Raw genomic sequence first — 16,803 nt, forward strand, 5'->3', positions numbered from 1 at the left:
TTTAAACTATTTAAAAGTAACAATAAAGTTTTAAATTTTAAAACATAACTTATTAGGGGGTCTTATAGAAGGTCTTAAGGCTTAAAATTAAAATTCTTAAATTTAATATATTAGAAAACTTATATATTTTTAAAAGTTTAATACTTAGATTTTTTAAAATTTAATATATTATATATATAATAATATATATTATATATTAAAAGTTAATTATTATAGGAAATTCTATAAAGGTGGTATAGTGAGTTAAAAATAGTGAGTTTTGGTGTAAAAAGGGGGTGTGGGCCAGACTTTTTGAGGGTAACTGTACTCGATTCTCTCGCCTCTGCACCGCCTTTGCACTAGACAGAGCTTGCATGGTCATACGTCATACCTACCTACCTAGGTAGGTACCTAGGTAGCTTGCCCCCAGATGCTGCCCGGCACACCATCATTGTTCTGATTACTCATCAGGTCAACGACATGCGATCATTTCCGCAAGAAACCAGCAACGCACGCAGCTACCCAGACGGGAATACTCAGGTGCCGGGGAGAGGTGGGGTTGACATTTGCACAGTTTCATATCTCTGAGGATCCATCTCATACATTGGTCCTACGGTTCAACTGGGTATGTTTGTGAGGAGTTGAGGACCAATACTCGAGTTTCGTCCCAAGCGCCCGTTCCTTGGGGAGCCCCCCGGTCCACTCACAACCAGCGAGCTCCGGCTCTCCATATCCCAGCAGTCCCACTCTTGGAAACGTCGTCCCATGGCGTGTGTTTTGGAATTATATTGTCTTATGTGCACAGAAGAGCGGAGTTGTGCAGATATGGGGGCGGAGTGACAACTCGTAAAGCCTCAATCCCAGCTGACCACCTCTTTGCCTCTTGTCGTGAGAACCTGTCCCCAGCAACGTGTACCAGAGGTTCGCGAGATCGGATCTGTTGAAATTGCCTTTCCAGTTAGACACCAGTCGCTGGCGCCCCTACAGAGAGCTCACAGACCAGGAGGGGTGGATTTTCCAGGAGTGCTGCCTGCTGCGTCCGCTTCCGAAGGCGCGAACCAAAAGAAGCACCGGCGCTCCTCCCCTCTCGCTGGTCCCTTCCGCTGGAGCCGTTTGACGGGGGTTTATCACGAGTCTTAAATTTTTCCCTGTGCTCCCTCCGTTTGTATTGCTCCTGACCCGGCTACAGTGCGGCCTCCGCTGTCTCCGCCGCCGCCGTGATCCAGTCCTTGCGTGTCAGACAATGTCTTTGGAGAGCGATTATATTCGGCCGGCGGTTGACTTGGATCAAGGTCATAGTTGCCTTCTACCTCGTAGTCCTCGTCGTCGAACACGTCACTCTGCGTACCCTGACTTTGTGCGAGACTCATTGGCGGTGCCGCATGTGCGTCATTGGGATGACTGTGCACGCTGTTGCCGTTTGAGTTGGTGTTGTTGTTGGCACTGATCTTCGATGGTGCCTTGTTCTTCTTGCCCTTGCGGCTCCTCGCCTTTGCCTTCTCCCACACACGGCGTCGTTCCTCCTCTTGTTGGCGAATCTTCCTGTCCTTGATCTCATACTGTCGAATCAGAGCCACTGGGGGGTAGCCAAAGATGCGCTCGTACTCGCAGAATTCGCAGATCCATTGATCCTCCAGCTTGGGCGGGTTGAGGAAGTTCTGTCGAGCAGTCCCCTCCCGACGCTTCCTCGCTTGTAGGTGCAGGTCTCTGGCCGCTCGGCGCCGGTTTCTGCGTTCAAGGGTAGCCGCTGACTGAGGAGCTTCGCCCCGTAAGCTACCTTCTGAGGGGGCACCCTCTTGGCTGGGACCACCCATGGCGCCTACCGGTTGGGGTGTCTGGCTAGCACGCGAGTGCGTATAGGTTCCTGCCGCTGGCTGGCTGTAGTCCATTGCAGCCGAACTAGACATTTTGGGGTCGGAACCTGGCCATGCTAAAGTTCCCGGGACTTGAGAGTCGCATGTAAAGGTGAACTGCGTTGTAGCTGGGGTCGACTTGACCGGTTGCTGCTGGTGGAGCAGGCTGGTGTTTTCCTGACCTTCTAGGGCGGGGATTTTTTCTGCGTTGGCAATCGCGTTAGAAATAATGCCGGTGCTTTGGGCTTGAAGACAAAGATAACGTCAGTTTAGCTCCAAAATCAACTCCAAAGTTGGCAAACAAAAAACTCGTGGTCTTAGGGTTGGCCAATCCAAGGGCGAGATCTTATGTTGGCGAAATAGAAAAGCGTAACACAGGCCGCAATTAGAGACTTACCTGTGGGGGACCAGTGACCTGAACGATTCTTAGAATTCCGGCCTAGCCAGTTGCCACTAGCATCAGAGAGAGTTTGCAACGGACTCCTACCGTTTCTTGCCCTTCCAAAACGGCCTCGTCCAGGACCAGAAACGTTTTGGCCAGCAGGAATGAAACTTCCCGATCCGTAGTAGGGCACCGAAGTAGAGTTCACATTCTCTCCTGGCCTGTCCGGTATTGCTGCCAGGCCAGGAGACCCGGCGTGGGAATCGTTCAAGCCATGATCGCTCAGGCCATGTGTCCCATTCATCTCTCCCGCCGTCGGAATCTTCCTCTTCTTTTTGTTATTCGTGTTCTCGAAAGAATCATACCCGTCCGCCGACGATGCTGCTGAAGGCGGAGGCTGTGGCGTGTGGCCCTGCCGCGAAGCATCGGATTTTTGCAGCAATCGCGGCGAGCGACCCAGAGATTCTGTTGGTGGGCGGGCCACGACAGCTCTCCTGGTGGACGTCTCGTCCATCTCAGACGCGGCACTTGCCCCATTCTTGCGAGGTGTGGAATGGCCCGAGACATCTGGACGAGGGTCTCTGGCGCCTGAGCCCGACTCTTCCTCCGACAGCGCCCCTTTCAGGTTACATGGGTATGAAAACAGAGCCGGTGCGGACTGGCGAGCTGGTGGATACTCGATCGAATCAGCGACTTCCGGCGACAGACGTTCGCGGAGGCGACGTTTAGGGAGCGGTCGGATTGGTCGATCTGAGCGGTCGTTGTGATAGACTGGAGTGGTAGGTACAGTATCTGAAGCCATATTTTTGTCGAAGCCTACGTGATGAAAAACACAACCGCAAAGCATTAGTGCGACGTACAAACCCGAGAATAGGCAAATAAACGTGAAGGTGATAAGGCAGATGTTGTGCAGGAAGGCGATAATCGCATATTGGCGCCCCTCCGACAGCCCCTCCTTGATGGATTCGCCCTCTGTGTCGCCGGCGAGAACGTCACCAGCCGCCGCCAGGGCTCGTGAGACGGACATGGTGGCGTCTTGCTGTTGAGTCGCGACTGAAGGAAGAGATTGGGGTGGGCACCTGTTGGGGAAGGGCTTGATCCCCAGGGCCCAAGTTTGAAAAGTGTCATGGCAGGGGAAAGAGTGAACGAGTCGATGCGCCGCGAAGCAGGCTAGTGCAGGGCCAGGCAAGGCAGGGCAAGGCAACCGGGTGGTGACTGACCGTTTACCGCCTTACAAGACAGAGCCTCTTCTTGTGAACTCTACTCGAAGCAAACCCCAAGTCCAGCTCCCAGCACAGTGACCTTCTCTGCCCTTTTCCGTCCTGTTCGCAACTGATCGGCGATGGCAGTAGCGCACTCTCGGGCAGCTCTAGGGGGTTGGAGGGGAGGAGGTGGTGGTGGGCGACACCGTTGTCGCCAGCTCGGAGGGGAGTTACTCGGGTATCGTGGCCGTCTCGCCTGCCCAAAGACACGGTCATCAGACACTGGTTTCGCAACAGCAAAGCAGCCTTAGGCCCAACAAGTCGGCCAAGAAGCTTTCAACAGGCCAGGCCGGCTATAGGGTGAGGGCAACGGGTGAGGGCAACGGGTGAGGAAGCAAGCTTCCCCCACCGTCTCCATACTGCCTGCCTCTACGCAGCGGCCGCCCCCCGCGGCGGAGTCATTACCAATCGCAACGTGAATGAGGACCTGGGCGAGCGGGACTCGTGCCCCCTTCTCGGTCGCCGCACACGCATTGTTGTTGGGCTGAACAGCTGGTGCGTTGACAGAACAGAATGGAAGTCCACCCACCTTAGCTGGGGCCCAAACGAGGGTTTGCGTCCAGGCAACTCGACTGCCCGCTTGTCGGGGGCCGGCGCCAGGCGAGAATGACGACTGGATGGGTGTCGCGGGGGGACAGAAGCAACGGGGGCGAACAAAGCATGCGGGCAAAGGATTGCTGAAGCAATAGAAAGAAGCAGAGGACTCGGGTAGGGTCGGTATACTCTCCAACCTGAACCTGAGCTTGGACTTTGTGTGAAATACAGAATGCTGGATGCAGGATGCAGCACAAGGTGGTCAGTCGGGAAATGGGGGGCTCCTAAAACGCATGGCACACACGGGAATTCTTGATAATGGGAATGGGTCAGTGATAATCGGGCTAGTGGCAGTGGGCGGGACAGTGCTGGTGAGCCAACGGGGTTACCTAAGCTGGGGGGCATGTCGAGTTGGCACAGGCGGCCAGGACAGCTCAACACCTTGGCCTCGTGGTTGAGCACTGAGCACTGGGCAGCATTTACACAGTCTGGCAGTAGGCTATCCACATGCCTGGAATTATTGTTCGTGGTCAAACTCGACTGCCTGGTTGCCGACTGCACTGTTGATACGAGGGGTTGTGATGAATCCATCCATCCCCATACCACGCCGTACCAGGCCAGCGGCCCGCCCTGGCCGTTACCCGTCGGGGCCCGTTCTCCTCTGTCATCGGCTCACTGACCTCACACGCCTGGCCGATCGACCGTGCAATCAATCATCGGCCCATCTCACAACTCACCTTCTCCTCTCCCAGAACAACGAGGTTCGCAACAGTGAGCTCACCTACCCTCACTCACATCCACAGTGCCCCCAAACTGACGTCCATCCACACGGATCCTTCAGATATCGACAGCACTGCTCGCGCCGGCCTGCAACGAGTACATATCAACGCACCCAATACTCCTCCGTCCCTTCAGAGCTCATCCATCTCCTTGTGTTCTCGTCTACTCGCCAATGGCCCCCCACCCAAAGACAGGAGCTCCGACTTCTTTGGTGGGCGGGTTGCAACCTTGCACGTGCAGGTCACGGTGGTGAACAGGCAGTCCCAAAATGCGCCTGTTAGGCCGAGACCCTGGTCCTCTGCCATGGCTGCTGGCTGAGAGCGTGCTGCCTAGCAGACCCCGCCCACATATCCGGGCAGGTACCTACGTACCTACCTAGGTACGGACTGTGCAATGCAGCAAGGGGCACCTCCGGCACATAGCCCTTAGGCCCCATGGGCTGCTTGGTGCTCTCCGGCGCTGCGCTGCGCTGCGCTGCGCTACCCTCTCACTCAGCATTATTGGGTTTGGATTTTCCCACTCGTCCATCTTCCGCTCCGGTCCCAGACCACCTCACCTACCAAACTTGGCTCTTTCTCCTCGTCCTGCTGCTCTGCCCAGCCCTTTCCGTGGTAGGCCGTCTTTGCTCCTCCCTGCAGTCTCCTCTCGGTCATGGTTGTCTGCTTCGTCGAGCAGCAAACCTCCTTCGTTCCGTCCCTGCCTCCCTCGAACTAGATCTCGACGCCACTTCCGCCTGCCACGAAGCTCGACTTCACCCACTACCCCCTCCCTCCTCGACAATTGCCCTCGTCCTCACTGTTCTGCCAAGCTCCAGAACGGTCACTTTCCTCCCTCGGCTCTCAGTCCCCCACCATCCCTCTACACACGGCTACCGGTCTTTCATTGGAGAGGCCTTGGTCCAGCCACCTGCGCGTCGCACCATCTGCCTCCTGCTTCGTGCCTCTCTCCCACACAGCCCTCGCGGCAAGCAATGGCAGGGAACTCTCCACCGAGACGAAGTTCACGTGCAAGAACAGTACAGTCACAATCGCAGTCGCAGGCGCAATCTCAACAGTCCTCTACATCGTCGAGTCTTTCGGGTCGCCCCGAGCGAAACACCAGATCAGTCAACAAGACCGGCTCACCTCAGAAATCCACACCCAGTCTCTCTGACGAGCCGCCCGACGAGTCCGTCGCGAGCACCGACGATTTGCCCACCCGGCGCCGTCGCACTCGGGCCCAAGGACAAGAAGAGGAGCGCGACAAACAACTTCCACATCGGGACACAATCGAAATGGCTGGCGATCCAGACGAAATGCTCGAAGAGGACGACGGCGCCGTCCGTTGCGTCTGTGGCTTCGACGACTACCCCGGCCCACCACCGGTGGATGATGACAAGAAGCATGGTCCAAAAGATTCAATTGACGTCGAGCCGCTACTGCCATCTGACATTAACGATGATGTGGCAGGGCTGTTCGTGCAGTGTGATGTCTGCAATGTCTGGCAGCACGGTGCTTGCGTCGGAATTATGAGTGAGGACACAACACCTGATGAGTACTACTGTGAGGAGTGCAGAAAAGACCTTCACAAGGTACACATAGCCAGCAATGGGTAAGCTTCTTTCCTGCTTTGGTCCGCCCGTACCCAAGCGCGCGAGCAAGCACCAGCCTTGGTATCGTACACCGTCGTCAGACTTCTGGTGCGCGGGTGTCAATGATCACCTGGCCACTGCGTAGTTGGCTAAACTGACTCCGTGTCTCTCAGACAACGTTATTCTCACTACTTTCCTATCCTTCCTAACCACCGGAAGTCGACTACCCGCTCACGATCTCCGAAGGACAAAGATAGCAAAGAGAGGGAAACGAGAAGTGGTCGGCAGTCGTCGATCACACAGGCATCCAAGAGAAGATCTACCATGAACAGCAGGGACGCAGCTTATGACGAGGAGGAGCAGCTTCGTCTGGCAATTGAGGCCAGCAAGGAGGTTGTTGGCCAAGACGGTGCAATTGAAAGTGCTAGTGGTAGCAGGAGATCCAAGCGTGGCCGCGATGACAGCGAAGAGTATGTTACTTCTGGCTTCGCAGCGCAATGAGCGACTGACAAGAAGTGCTTGTAGGAAACAAGACATTGGCAAGAGGCAACGTACAAAGTCCAAGTCCCCGTCGCCAGCGGAAGACAACAATGAACAGCCAGACGCCATCGAGGATTCCGAAGAAGCCTCAAACAACAGAAGTGGGTTGAAAAAGCCCCGTAACCTGGTGACTCGCAACCAGGGCCAGCACAAGGAGAAGGAACGGGAGGAACGGGAGCGACAAAGGGCTGAAGCAGCAAAAAAACGTAGCGGTCGGGCAGAACGCCGGCGAGCTGATGGTAGCACACCCGTATCTACGATTCTTGTGAAGGGGTCGGAGGCTCAAGCGGATACAGATTCGGATCCTTCGGAGGAATTGCCATTGGCAACTCGGACAGTAGCCAGCCGGTCGACAGGCGAGAAGGCGACGACGACGGCCCCAGCAACGGCAACATCAACAGGTGGGGTTGAGAGTAAGGCAGAAACGACTTTCACAGTCGAGGCACCACCTTCGTCACAGCCGGCACCCGATACACCTCCGACACACACGCCCGCCCAGAGCTCATCGAAGCCCAAACGAGCCCCAGCCAAGAAAGGCAAGGGGAAGAACCAATATACCAAGGATCGAGACATACGCGACGAGACGTCTCCAGCGCGGTCTCAGTCAAGAGATGTACAAGGACATGAGACTGGACACGGACATCATGCCAAATCTGGCGAGGCCTCACACAAGCCACACTCGCGGGCTAAGGGCGGATTCAATAGCAAGGTGTCGATGACTGACATGAAGCGCAAGGCCGGCGCAATGCTAGACTACATATCCAGGACACAAGTCGAGATGGCCGGAGAGGCGACCCCGCCGAATAGCGACAGTCCTAAGCCTGTCGAAGGCGTGGCTCCACACACAGCCGGTATTACCTCTCGTCCGGGACAGAAAAGGGCGTCGGAGCTCGCTAATGGCGAATCGGGATCCAGCTCTCACCCATTAGGAGAGCAGAGAGACTTCAAAGACCTTTCGTCCATGGAGATGATGGCGCGTCTGTCGACCGACTTGATCAAATGGCAACAAGAGTTCGCCTCCTGAGCTCCCTGTTGTCCGAATCCTATTGGTACGCGAAGTGTCTGACGGGTTCGTTTTTGTTACTTGGGGTGGAGGGTCAGATTTCCGGCATTTTTAGTGGCGTCTGTTGGGATGAGATGGGATCGAGATGGTCTTGATATACGAATTATTGCATAATGTCGGCGTTCACACCCGAGGGCATCCCACTGCGGTCTTTGCCGGTTTCTGGCAAGACATGTTCATATGTCAAAAGTCATGCACATATCACGAAGGAGTGAGACGACCAAGACTGCCGATGCTCTTTGGCAGGATGAACGCTGATACCCACTCGTGATGGGTTGAAAGCGCGTGGGAACTATTCGATGGGATTTTGTCATTGGCGGGTCGAATCAATTAGGCCCCCCCCCTTTTTCTTTTTTGAAGACGTATAGTCACAGTCACAGACATGTTGGCAGCAACCCTCAAGTAGCGTTGGTGAGGAAACTATACAAGTCCCAGGAATTACGAAAGTGACAGTGACCCGGAACCCATCTAACGGGGTACGTCTGATTAGAAAATCTGTACTTTTACCTACCCCCAGCGCCGTGTTGGGAGCCATTTCTGGCCAAGACGATCCAGCATGTATCTTTTCAAGCTGCTCGCGACACCTGAGTAGATCCATGACGTTACCAACCTCAAGAGTCAAGACATATGAGCGCATCAACGAGCGCATCGCAAACTTTCTTGATCAGCAGCACGGTCGAGGCACAAACGGCCCTGATTTTTCCAGCATTTTCAATTACATCCGTGGAGTAGCGATGGATCAACCAAAACTGATCCTGTCCTGGCTTTTACCGCGCTGGATAACAGGCGCAAAAGGGAGGTACAGGCGCAGGGATCGAAGGAGGAACGGCTCCTAGTATACTTCCCCTGACACCTAGGAGACTCAAAATCATATCATCGACCAAGACCACAGTGTCTCATGATGCCCCGCTCCATGAACCCTTACCATCATTTGGTGCTGCTGCTGTCGCATCGTCAAATCAGGTCTACTTGGTCTGTTTCCCCCGCAACTTTCCACTACGATCCGGCTGACTACTTAAGTATGCTCTCCAGGTTGCGATTCGCATTCTCCCCCGCAGGCTCTTAGACCGGGTGGGGTGAAATCTTGACCCCCTGGGACGCATGCGAGCAGAATAGGATCCATTTCATCAGGCGCATGCAGCCTGTTGAGAATATTCCATCAAGGACCACATCAGCGAGACAAATACTATCACGGCAGCCATGGTTGCGCTCCCGCGTGTTGCGAAGGGCTGTCTGGGACCCCAACTTAACGATGGGGGCCTGGAGGAGCGCCTCTACAGACTTCCCGACGACGACCTCGAGGCTACCAAGAATCCACTTGTCGCCGAGGAGGCTTGCCGGGAGGAGTTGAGGCGCCTCGGGACACGCGCAGATAGGGTATCCACGTTCACTGCAGTGCATCAAAAGATGATGAGTGCGAATCCGCTGTCATCAGGATGGCTGTGCACAGATGCAAGATACAATGAGTTTGTGGGCGAAACTTGGGCCACAGCAACATGAACGAAGGCTGCGCTGTAGGGTTCAGCTTGTCGTAGGTGGAGAATGAGAAAAGGGAAAGTTTTCAAGGAATTAGAAGGCAAGGGGTCTTGGGCGCTTACCACCGTATGAAGGTACCATGTATGTCCTCGGACGTATACGGAATAGAAGCGAAACCACAGAAGGACGAGACTTGGTCAAGTGAGCGGCACACTTAAAAAAGTGGAAAGGATGTGTAGCATCAACGTGACAGCAGTGAGCTCTATGATTTCAAGTTCTTGAAGGGACAAAGAGGGTGCTCTGAAGGGTGGCAAGGTCATGGAATTCATAAAGTCGCAGCGAGTGACAAAATGTGAAGACAGCTCGTGTTAGACCACAGTGGGAAACATTTGGACCCGCACAAACCAAGCAGGTCCATAATAGCCTTTGAGTACTTCCGAAAGCCCGAACCTGGGTGTGGTGCGATGGGGTCAGTTGGCAGACCACTGCAAGGAAGGCAGGCCACGGCGCGTGAAAAGCCACGAAGTTCGATGGTGGACAAGGGCACGGTCTGCGGAAAGCCTAGGAGTTGCGGCCTGCATCTGGGCCCGTGTAGCTCATGTGTAGGGCACTATCAGCGTGAGCCCTGGAGTAATACTTCGCGAGTGCTGTCAAGCAGGGTATCATTCCTCTCTAAGTTTCTCCCACCGTCTGACGTATCTTATTTCTGGGCATGCTTCGCCATCGCCCTATCTCTTCTCGCCTCCTTCTCTCGCTTCCTCGCCTGGTTCATACTCAACGGCGGATCCAGGCTCAGTTTCTTTGCTGCCTCGAGACTGCTCCAGGTGACCTCGTCGAGGACGAACAGCCCCAGCATACCGTTCCTCCACCTCCTGACTACCCAATCCGCAGCGCCCTCCAGGAACTCCTCATCGCCTTTTATGAGCTTCCCCGTACGCCTGGCCACACCGCTCAGAAATTCGTGGACATCGTTCGTCGGCTCTTCGCAGAACTCGGCGTAGACCTTGCCGGTTGGGTCGAACCGATTGAGATGGAAGAGGAGATAGTCGGCGACGGTGACCCACGAGATGAGACCGTCTTTGACGCAGCCGGCGAGCGTGAGCTTGAGCATGGCCTCAGCGTCCGGCACGTAGGGTATGAACACTCCCGGCGTGTCCAGGACAAAGACACCCTCCGAATTGTCATCCCCGGCGATGATGCGCACTGGCGTGCCGAGCTTCCGCGTGACGCCCGGCTCGGACCCCGTCTTGGCGACCTTGGAGGCGCGGCCCAATGTTGGCTTGCCCTGTGACCGCAGGCGGTTGAGGAGTGACGACTTGCCTGCGTTGGGCATGCCGACCACCAGCGCTCGCAGGCCTGTGATGCTGTCGTCATCTTGCGCTACGCGCTTGATTTCTTTCAGCAGTTCTTTGGTGCCATTGTTTTCGTTGCCAGCGCCGTGGAACAATATGGAGGTGTTCCCTGCCCCATGTCGCTTGTTGAAGCTGGTTAGGATTCGGGCAATCCTGTTTCCCTCGGCTTCCGGCACAAGGTCCTTGTGTGTGTATACGATGATACGTGGGCGGGAGGGCCTGCCACTGCCACCAGCCACGAAGCCTTTGTCGCCGCCTCGGCCAAAGTTTGTGGAGTTACCATACATGAGGGATGATTCCAAAAGGGGGTTCCAGGAGGTCAAGGGGACCCGCATGTCTCGGCATTCGATGACCAGTCCGACGTTGGAAAGCGTGCGGCGCATACGCGACAGAGCGGCATGATGGTGACCGAGAAAGTATGAGCGGACTATTGAAGACGATACTTCAAAGGTCTGCCGAGGTGTGAAAGGTGTTGCGGATTTGAGGGAGGCGGATGAGAAGGCGGCCTTGGCTGCGTTTGCTGCAGTTTCTGATAATGCCGATGCCATATCTTATGGACGTGCACCAAGTCCCTTGATCGAGAAGGATGCTTAGGTGCCCAATGTCGTGCTCACCGAGGCATGTTTCCACTCCCGACGGAGGAACTCGAGAGGCAGTCCTCGTCTAAACCCGACGCCGGTCAAGACTTGAATATCTGCTACCAGTGGTAGTCGTCCCAGATCAATCCAATTTGTGAGCACGGTGACTGAAGGCAGGATTGGCTAATTGTCGATGAGAAGTAGGGAAATCAAGTGCGTTAAATAAGGTGAGAGTAGTGTTGCCAAAGAAAGTTGAGCACGTTGTATACATAGATACTACCAGTAACCCTGGAAGATTTTACGGCAGTCACGACCGCTGCAGCCCGACCCTGAAGGCCGGGAGCAGGGGTACTTTGGTACTTCGGGCTGTCGATACTACCTAGGCACTCAAGTACCTACATAGTACCCGCCTTCTGAGAGCTCCTTTGCGCCGAGCCGACGTCATCCCAAGAGCCTCAACGGACCTCCGCCTACGGATACAGCGGCCGCAGAGGTGCCTAGGTAGCGAAAGCACACGTCCAAGCATTGGTAGCTAGGTGCCCAGGTTCTTAGCTACCCCAAAGGCACTGCACACCCAACACCCCGCATCCCCCGCGGGCCCCCCAATTCCCAACAACAAGCTGTAGTTTACCACCGCGAAGCAGTCCCTTGATAGCTTCACAATGGCCACGATCAGACCGGCTCGTTGCCTGAACTTCACATTCTTGCGCCCACGAGCTGCTGGCGCATGCCAGAGCACCCCCCGGCCACTCGGCGGTGCCTCTGTTCGTCACAAATCCGGCCCGTATGGATACACACAAGCCAAAGCCCTCGTCTTCTCGAAGCCGGGCGAGCCCTCCGACGTGCTTCGGTATGCATGCCTCTCTTGAGGCCGTCAGCCGCTCGGCCACTCAAAGCACTTGCTGATTCACCGCCCAGACTACACAACCACTCAATCTCGCCGCAGATTCCCTCCCACTCAGTCCTCGTCCGCACCCTCGCCGCCCCCGTGAACCCAGCAGATGTAAACACCATCCAGGGCACCTACGGCGCCAAGCCATCTTACGACACATCCATCGGCACATCCGAGCCGTCCTCCATCCCCGGGAACGAGGGCTGCCTCGAGGTGCTGTCAGTAGGCTCCGGCGTGACCGGCCTCCAGAAGGGCGACTGGTGCATCCCGGCCTCAACGGGATTCGGCACGTGGCGCACACACGCCCTCGTCGAGAACGCCGAGGCCTCGCTGCTCAAGGTCGACAAGAGCGGGCTCGACCCCATCCAGGTGGCCACCGTGTCGGTGAACCCGTGCAGCGCATACCGCATGCTGCGGGACTACGTCGACCTCATCGGACAGTCCGTCAAGACCTTCCAGACGGACCCCTCGGCAGCGGGCGGCGCGTGGTTCATCCAGAACGGCGCCAACAGCGGCGTCGGTCGCGCCGCCATCCAACTGGGCCGCCTTTGGGGCCTGCGCAGCATCAATGTCATCCGCGAGCGCGAGGATCAGACGGCCACCGAGCAGCTGCGCCGCGAGCTGCTGGACCTAGGCGCAACCGCCGTTGTCACCGAGGCCGAGTTCCTCGACAGGTCATTCACGGCCCGCCTGCGAGACGAGTTCACCCGCGGCGGCAGGGACCCCGTCACGCTCGGCCTCAACTGCGTCGGCGGCAAGTCCGCCACCGCCATGGCCAAGTGCCTCAGTGAGAGCGGCACCCTTGTCACCTATGGCGCCATGTCCAAGCAGCCAGTCATGCTGCCCACCGGCCTGCTGATATTCAGGGATCTCCGGTTCCAGGGCTTCTGGCTGAGCCGCTGGGCCAACGCCGACCGTGAGGGCAAGAAGCGCACGGTCAACGAGATACTGGGACTCATCAGGGACGGAAAGTTCAGGGACGCGCCTGTGCAGGAGGTCGAGTGGAACTGGCAGACCGAGGAGGCCACTCTCAGGGGGGCGGTCCAGGGCACTCTGCAGGGCTTTAGAGCCGGCAAGGGTGTGTTCGTGTTTGGTGACGCGTGACGCATGACGCGTGACAGCACACAGCATGGTCTTCATGATCTAGCGACTAATAAAGGAGATCTTTGCAATGAATGTCATTGGGTTGGCGCCCGGGGGGCAAGTGCAATCACAGAAAGCCGAAGAGGCTGCACTTTATTCTCGTCCAATAGGGTATCAACGCAGGTTAAATTGTACATAGAAGTAGTATAATGACCCCCATACCTCGATCGGTGAGGGCCCGAGTTCATTACACCAACAACTGCCTGAGACACTGGCGGCCCACCGACAGGTTGGGACGCCCGCCTCAGGCTCGGAATGCCTGTGTCATCGCATGCAAACGGTCGATCATCACTGGTGCATACGCGTACAGGTTATCATCGATCACCCTTGCCAGATGCCGGAGGGCGTTCTCCTCGTTAAGCTCGAGCTGTAGCCTCTCCTTGACCTTGACTACCGCTTTGTCCGGCTCGAGCTTTATGTCCGGGATGTTCGCGTCGACCATCAGGCTGAACAGGTTGAGAATAAGGTTGCTTGACTTCCGCAACGCGGCGTAGGCCAGGTAACAGTATTGAGTGAACTGGCGGTAGTGTTCACTGCTGGTGCCTCCCATGGCTTCGACCATCTCCTTGGAGATCTTCATGGCCGGCGCAAAGGGCTTGGGGTCGCGGCCCAAGATGAAACCGAAATCGGCATGGAAAAAGTGCCCATCGGGGGCCAGGAGGAGGTTGTCCAGATGTCGGTCGCCGACTCCCAGGATGTACGTGATGACGCAGTAGCCCGCGCATGATCTCACGAACGTGTCTAGGGTTTCTTTGCGCAGGCCGAGGGGTGCCTTGTCGTCGGGGTTGTTCTGTTTGAGGTAGGCAAGGACCGGGGCGTTCTTGTACTTGGTCACGATATTCTGGAAGGGTATCGAGGGGACGAACTGGGACAGACCCGCGCTCGTGCTGGTAGCAAGGATCTTGTATGGCGTAAGCTTCAGGTCCAAGTTTTCTTTCTGTAGAAGCTGGTCCATCAGGGTGATGATCTGGATAACCAGCTGATCCTGCCGCAAGTCGTCACCTGTTTTGAAGATGATGGGGTAATTCTGTCCCGTCGTGGTCTTGAAGGCCACTTTGATAGGGTGAAGCGATGATTTGAAAACGACTGTCTCCTGAGGCGCCACGCCGACGATCTTTACAGACGGATCAAGCGGCAGTGGCAAGGGCGGGTCTATAGTGATGAGCTCGTTCTTGGGGTCAGCCAAGAAGTGCTTGACCCGGTCAGTTCTTCGAGGTATCGTCTCATTTGACTCCTTGATCTCAATGGAAATCCTGGACAGGATCGCAATCCACTCAGCTTGCCGCAAAAGCAGCTTCCTGGTCTCTTTGCCGTCCGCGCGCTTTTCGAGTTCAGTCATGAAGTCAAAAGCCACCTTCTGGAACATCTTTCGGACCTCAGGTGCTTGGTCGTCGCTCACGTCGTCGCATTCTACCATCAGGTACCAGTAGAAGTAATTCCCGAGCACAAAATTATTGACTGCTCGGGAAATCAGAAACTTCGCCAACGATGAGTCCTGCGTGACTTCTTGACCAGACTCGGGAGAAATATGCTCGAATTTGAGAGCCTGGCAGAGCTGAAGAAGGTAAAGCAGGAGCTCATCATCGTCCGCCTTGTGTAGTCGCCGGACGGCGTAGGCCCGAACAGTAGCATTGTCAAACGTCGGTCCTAGTAATTCCAGAGCATCGTCAACATCAATGTCTGTCCATCTTCCGAGGACTTGCACAGCTTGCTTCGCTTCGCTTTGGTCCTGCCAGTTGACCGACTTGACAAATTTAGTAAGTGCTCTCTTGTCCCGATTCAGGTGGTACCGGAATTTCCATATGAGGTCCTTCTCCTCGGGGGATAGTTGTTGAGTTGGAGAGTACTCCATGATGTTATTGAGTTCGTCTCGCGTCTTCGCATTCGGTTTGAGGTCCTTGTCCAATATCCCGTGTCTATGCTGGCTTCGGACGAGCCGCCTGTGCTTGCTCTCAGCTGGATTATCTCTCTGCCCGACCTCTGGGTCGTAGACGCGGACCAATCGACTCCCCACGCCATCTGATACACCGATTCCGTCGATACCGGGCCCATACATGACTTCTGGTGGCGGTTTCAGCTGAATATTAGACTGTGAGGCCGAGAGATGTTGTAGCGAGGATATTGGTGGCGGGGCGTACTCGTGATCGGCAAAGACGACTGGGAAGTCGAAACGGGGGAGCTCCACGTTGAGCGTGAACTTGGAGGGACCAGGACTGGGGTCTCCATCCTGGACTGTGTCTTGCACGTTCTCTCCGCCGCTGTCCTTGGTGATGCTTTTGTGTGCACGCTGTCGCTCCAAGTCCTTGACGGACGCTTTCGCAACCTGCAAGTTACGCTTCTCGAAGCCACGGAAGACGAGCTGATCCAGCCAGTCTACCTTGGCTATCTCACCCATTTCGTGCTTCTTAAAAAGTATTTCCATTCTGTCCATCTCTTCAGCGTCCTTATCGACGACGATAGCCTCGCCTTTTCTTCCCAGCCTTCTTCTCCCTTCGACTGCCGAGGTAGTTGTGTTGTCGTTGCCGTCGGCAAGCTTGTGTCTGTAGACGTGGCATTTTTGGCGGCCCTTGTGAATCTGATTATCCTTATCAAACAACGGGATCGTGGTGCCACCGAAGGGAATGGCATGTCCTTGGGCATTGCTGCCCCCAGTGGGAGACAAATCCCATATCGTGAGGGCAAGGCATGAGTTGATTGGCAGATTGGAGTAGTTTATCGGCAGAGTCAGCCATTCATTCCATTTTCGTTCTGTCCTAAAAGCTTTATATGCTGTTTGGACAGGGACAGTAAGGGGCTTCGAGCCTGCCCAAACTTGCACAGTGACGTAGAGATCCGAATGGGAGCTGGTGTTAGAGCCAGTGTGGCGAAGCTCTGGCTTCTCGAGGAGCGTGGAGAACTGGTAAGGGGTTTCGTCGCCTTCCAAGTTGATTCTGGAGGGGGTCAGTACATTTCAGACGCATGAGAAGTCTTAGGCAAGCGAGGTTCTGGTCGTGGCGACAAACTTACATCCGGACCCTGACAGGATAATGGACAGCCTCAGAGCTCGCGAAGGAGAATGGCTCCATTGTTTGGCGTCTTGGCTTGCTACCGCTCCGACCACTGCGTATCGGAAGTAATCAGAAGCAGTTTCGATCCTCATCTCAGGTGCCGAATCATAGCTAGTGCAAGTCGAAGCCACAGTGGTGATAGTCGTCAAAGAAGGGAATGCGAGGTGCACCCTCGTAGCCGTCCGTCTGCCTTGTGAGATAATGCATCTGTCTAACAGTACGTACCTAAGCAGATAGAGATCGATAAGCCTTATCGGACAGCGGGGAGCTGCCCCCCTGGGGCGGGCCCAGTCAGGCGACAGCGCCTCCCCACAGGGCCCACAGTGTCCCCCAGCAGCACTTTACCTAGGTA

At 55.7% G+C, this 16,803-nt stretch overlaps 5 protein-coding genes across 5 annotated transcripts; 2 read left to right on the forward strand and 3 right to left on the reverse strand.

Moving 5' to 3' along the window:
* Positions 1-522: 522 nt before the first annotated feature.
* Positions 523-4,303, reverse strand: KVR01_002768 (uncharacterized protein). Its single transcript, XM_044789537.1, has 4 exons — positions 4,006-4,303; positions 3,435-3,672; positions 2,230-3,030; positions 523-2,077 (listed from the first exon to the last, which is right to left on the reverse strand). Exons 3-4 carry the CDS (start codon positions 3,014-3,016, stop codon positions 1,116-1,118), a joined length of 1,749 nt encoding a protein of 582 aa, XP_044647783.1. The 5' UTR covers positions 3,017-3,030; positions 3,435-3,672; positions 4,006-4,303; the 3' UTR covers positions 523-1,115.
* Positions 4,304-4,463: 160 nt separating this feature from the next.
* Positions 4,464-9,691, forward strand: KVR01_002524 (uncharacterized protein). The gene is made up of 4 exons (XM_044791747.1): positions 4,464-4,781; positions 4,852-6,380; positions 6,534-6,830; positions 6,886-9,691. The coding sequence occupies exons 2-4, from the start codon at positions 5,761-5,763 to the stop codon at positions 7,922-7,924; spliced, it is 1,956 nt and encodes a 651-aa protein (XP_044647539.1). The 5' UTR covers positions 4,464-4,781; positions 4,852-5,760; the 3' UTR covers positions 7,925-9,691.
* Positions 9,692-10,076: 385 nt separating this feature from the next.
* Positions 10,077-13,458, forward strand: KVR01_002529 (uncharacterized protein). Its single transcript, XM_044781286.1, has 2 exons — positions 10,077-12,219; positions 12,288-13,458. The coding sequence occupies exons 1-2, from the start codon at positions 12,032-12,034 to the stop codon at positions 13,363-13,365; spliced, it is 1,266 nt and encodes a 421-aa protein (XP_044647544.1). The 5' UTR covers positions 10,077-12,031; the 3' UTR covers positions 13,366-13,458.
* Positions 10,140-11,339, reverse strand: KVR01_003637 (uncharacterized protein; the record flags this gene model as incomplete). The annotated part of the gene is made up of 1 exon (XM_044790658.1): positions 10,140-11,339. One exon carries the CDS (start codon positions 11,337-11,339, stop codon positions 10,140-10,142), a length of 1,200 nt encoding a protein of 399 aa, XP_044648652.1.
* Positions 13,459-13,476: 18 nt separating the features above from the next.
* On the reverse strand, positions 13,477-16,602 carry KVR01_002875 (phosphatidylinositol 3-kinase VPS34). Its single transcript, XM_044793550.1, has 2 exons — positions 16,411-16,602; positions 13,477-16,334 (listed from the first exon to the last, which is right to left on the reverse strand). The coding sequence occupies exons 1-2, from the start codon at positions 16,467-16,469 to the stop codon at positions 13,649-13,651; spliced, it is 2,745 nt and encodes a 914-aa protein (XP_044647890.1). The 5' UTR covers positions 16,470-16,602; the 3' UTR covers positions 13,477-13,648.
* Positions 16,603-16,803: the final 201 nt, after the last annotated feature.

This window comes from Diaporthe batatas, assembly GCF_019321695.1.
Source record: "Diaporthe batatas strain CRI 302-4 chromosome Unknown Contig00003, whole genome shotgun sequence".
Taxonomy (NCBI): Eukaryota; Fungi; Ascomycota; class Sordariomycetes; order Diaporthales; family Diaporthaceae; genus Diaporthe; species Diaporthe batatas.

Excerpts from the sequence above, each read along its gene's own strand:
- KVR01_002768 (XM_044789537.1), bottom strand. The coding sequence starts at position 3,016 with ATGGCTTCAGATACTGTACCTACCACTCCAGTCTATCACAACGACCGC. Across the intron at positions 2,078-2,229 it reads AGGTCACTGGTCCCCCACAG|CCCAAAGCACCGGCATTATT; the intron begins GTAAGTCTCTAA and ends TTTGTCTTCAAG.
- KVR01_002529 (XM_044781286.1), top strand. The coding sequence starts at position 12,032 with ATGGCCACGATCAGACCGGCTCGTTGCCTGAACTTCACATTCTTGCGC. Across the intron at positions 12,220-12,287 it reads GAGCCCTCCGACGTGCTTCG|ACTACACAACCACTCAATCT; the intron begins GTATGCATGCCT and ends TTCACCGCCCAG.
- KVR01_002524 (XM_044791747.1), top strand. The coding sequence starts at position 5,761 with ATGGCAGGGAACTCTCCACCGAGACGAAGTTCACGTGCAAGAACAGTA. Across the intron at positions 6,381-6,533 it reads GTACACATAGCCAGCAATGG|ACAACGTTATTCTCACTACT; the intron begins GTAAGCTTCTTT and ends CGTGTCTCTCAG. Across the intron at positions 6,831-6,885 it reads GGCCGCGATGACAGCGAAGA|GAAACAAGACATTGGCAAGA; the intron begins GTATGTTACTTC and ends AAGTGCTTGTAG.
- KVR01_002875 (XM_044793550.1), bottom strand. The coding sequence starts at position 16,469 with ATGGAGCCATTCTCCTTCGCGAGCTCTGAGGCTGTCCATTATCCTGTC. Across the intron at positions 16,335-16,410 it reads TATCCTGTCAGGGTCCGGAT|AATCAACTTGGAAGGCGACG; the intron begins GTAAGTTTGTCG and ends GACCCCCTCCAG.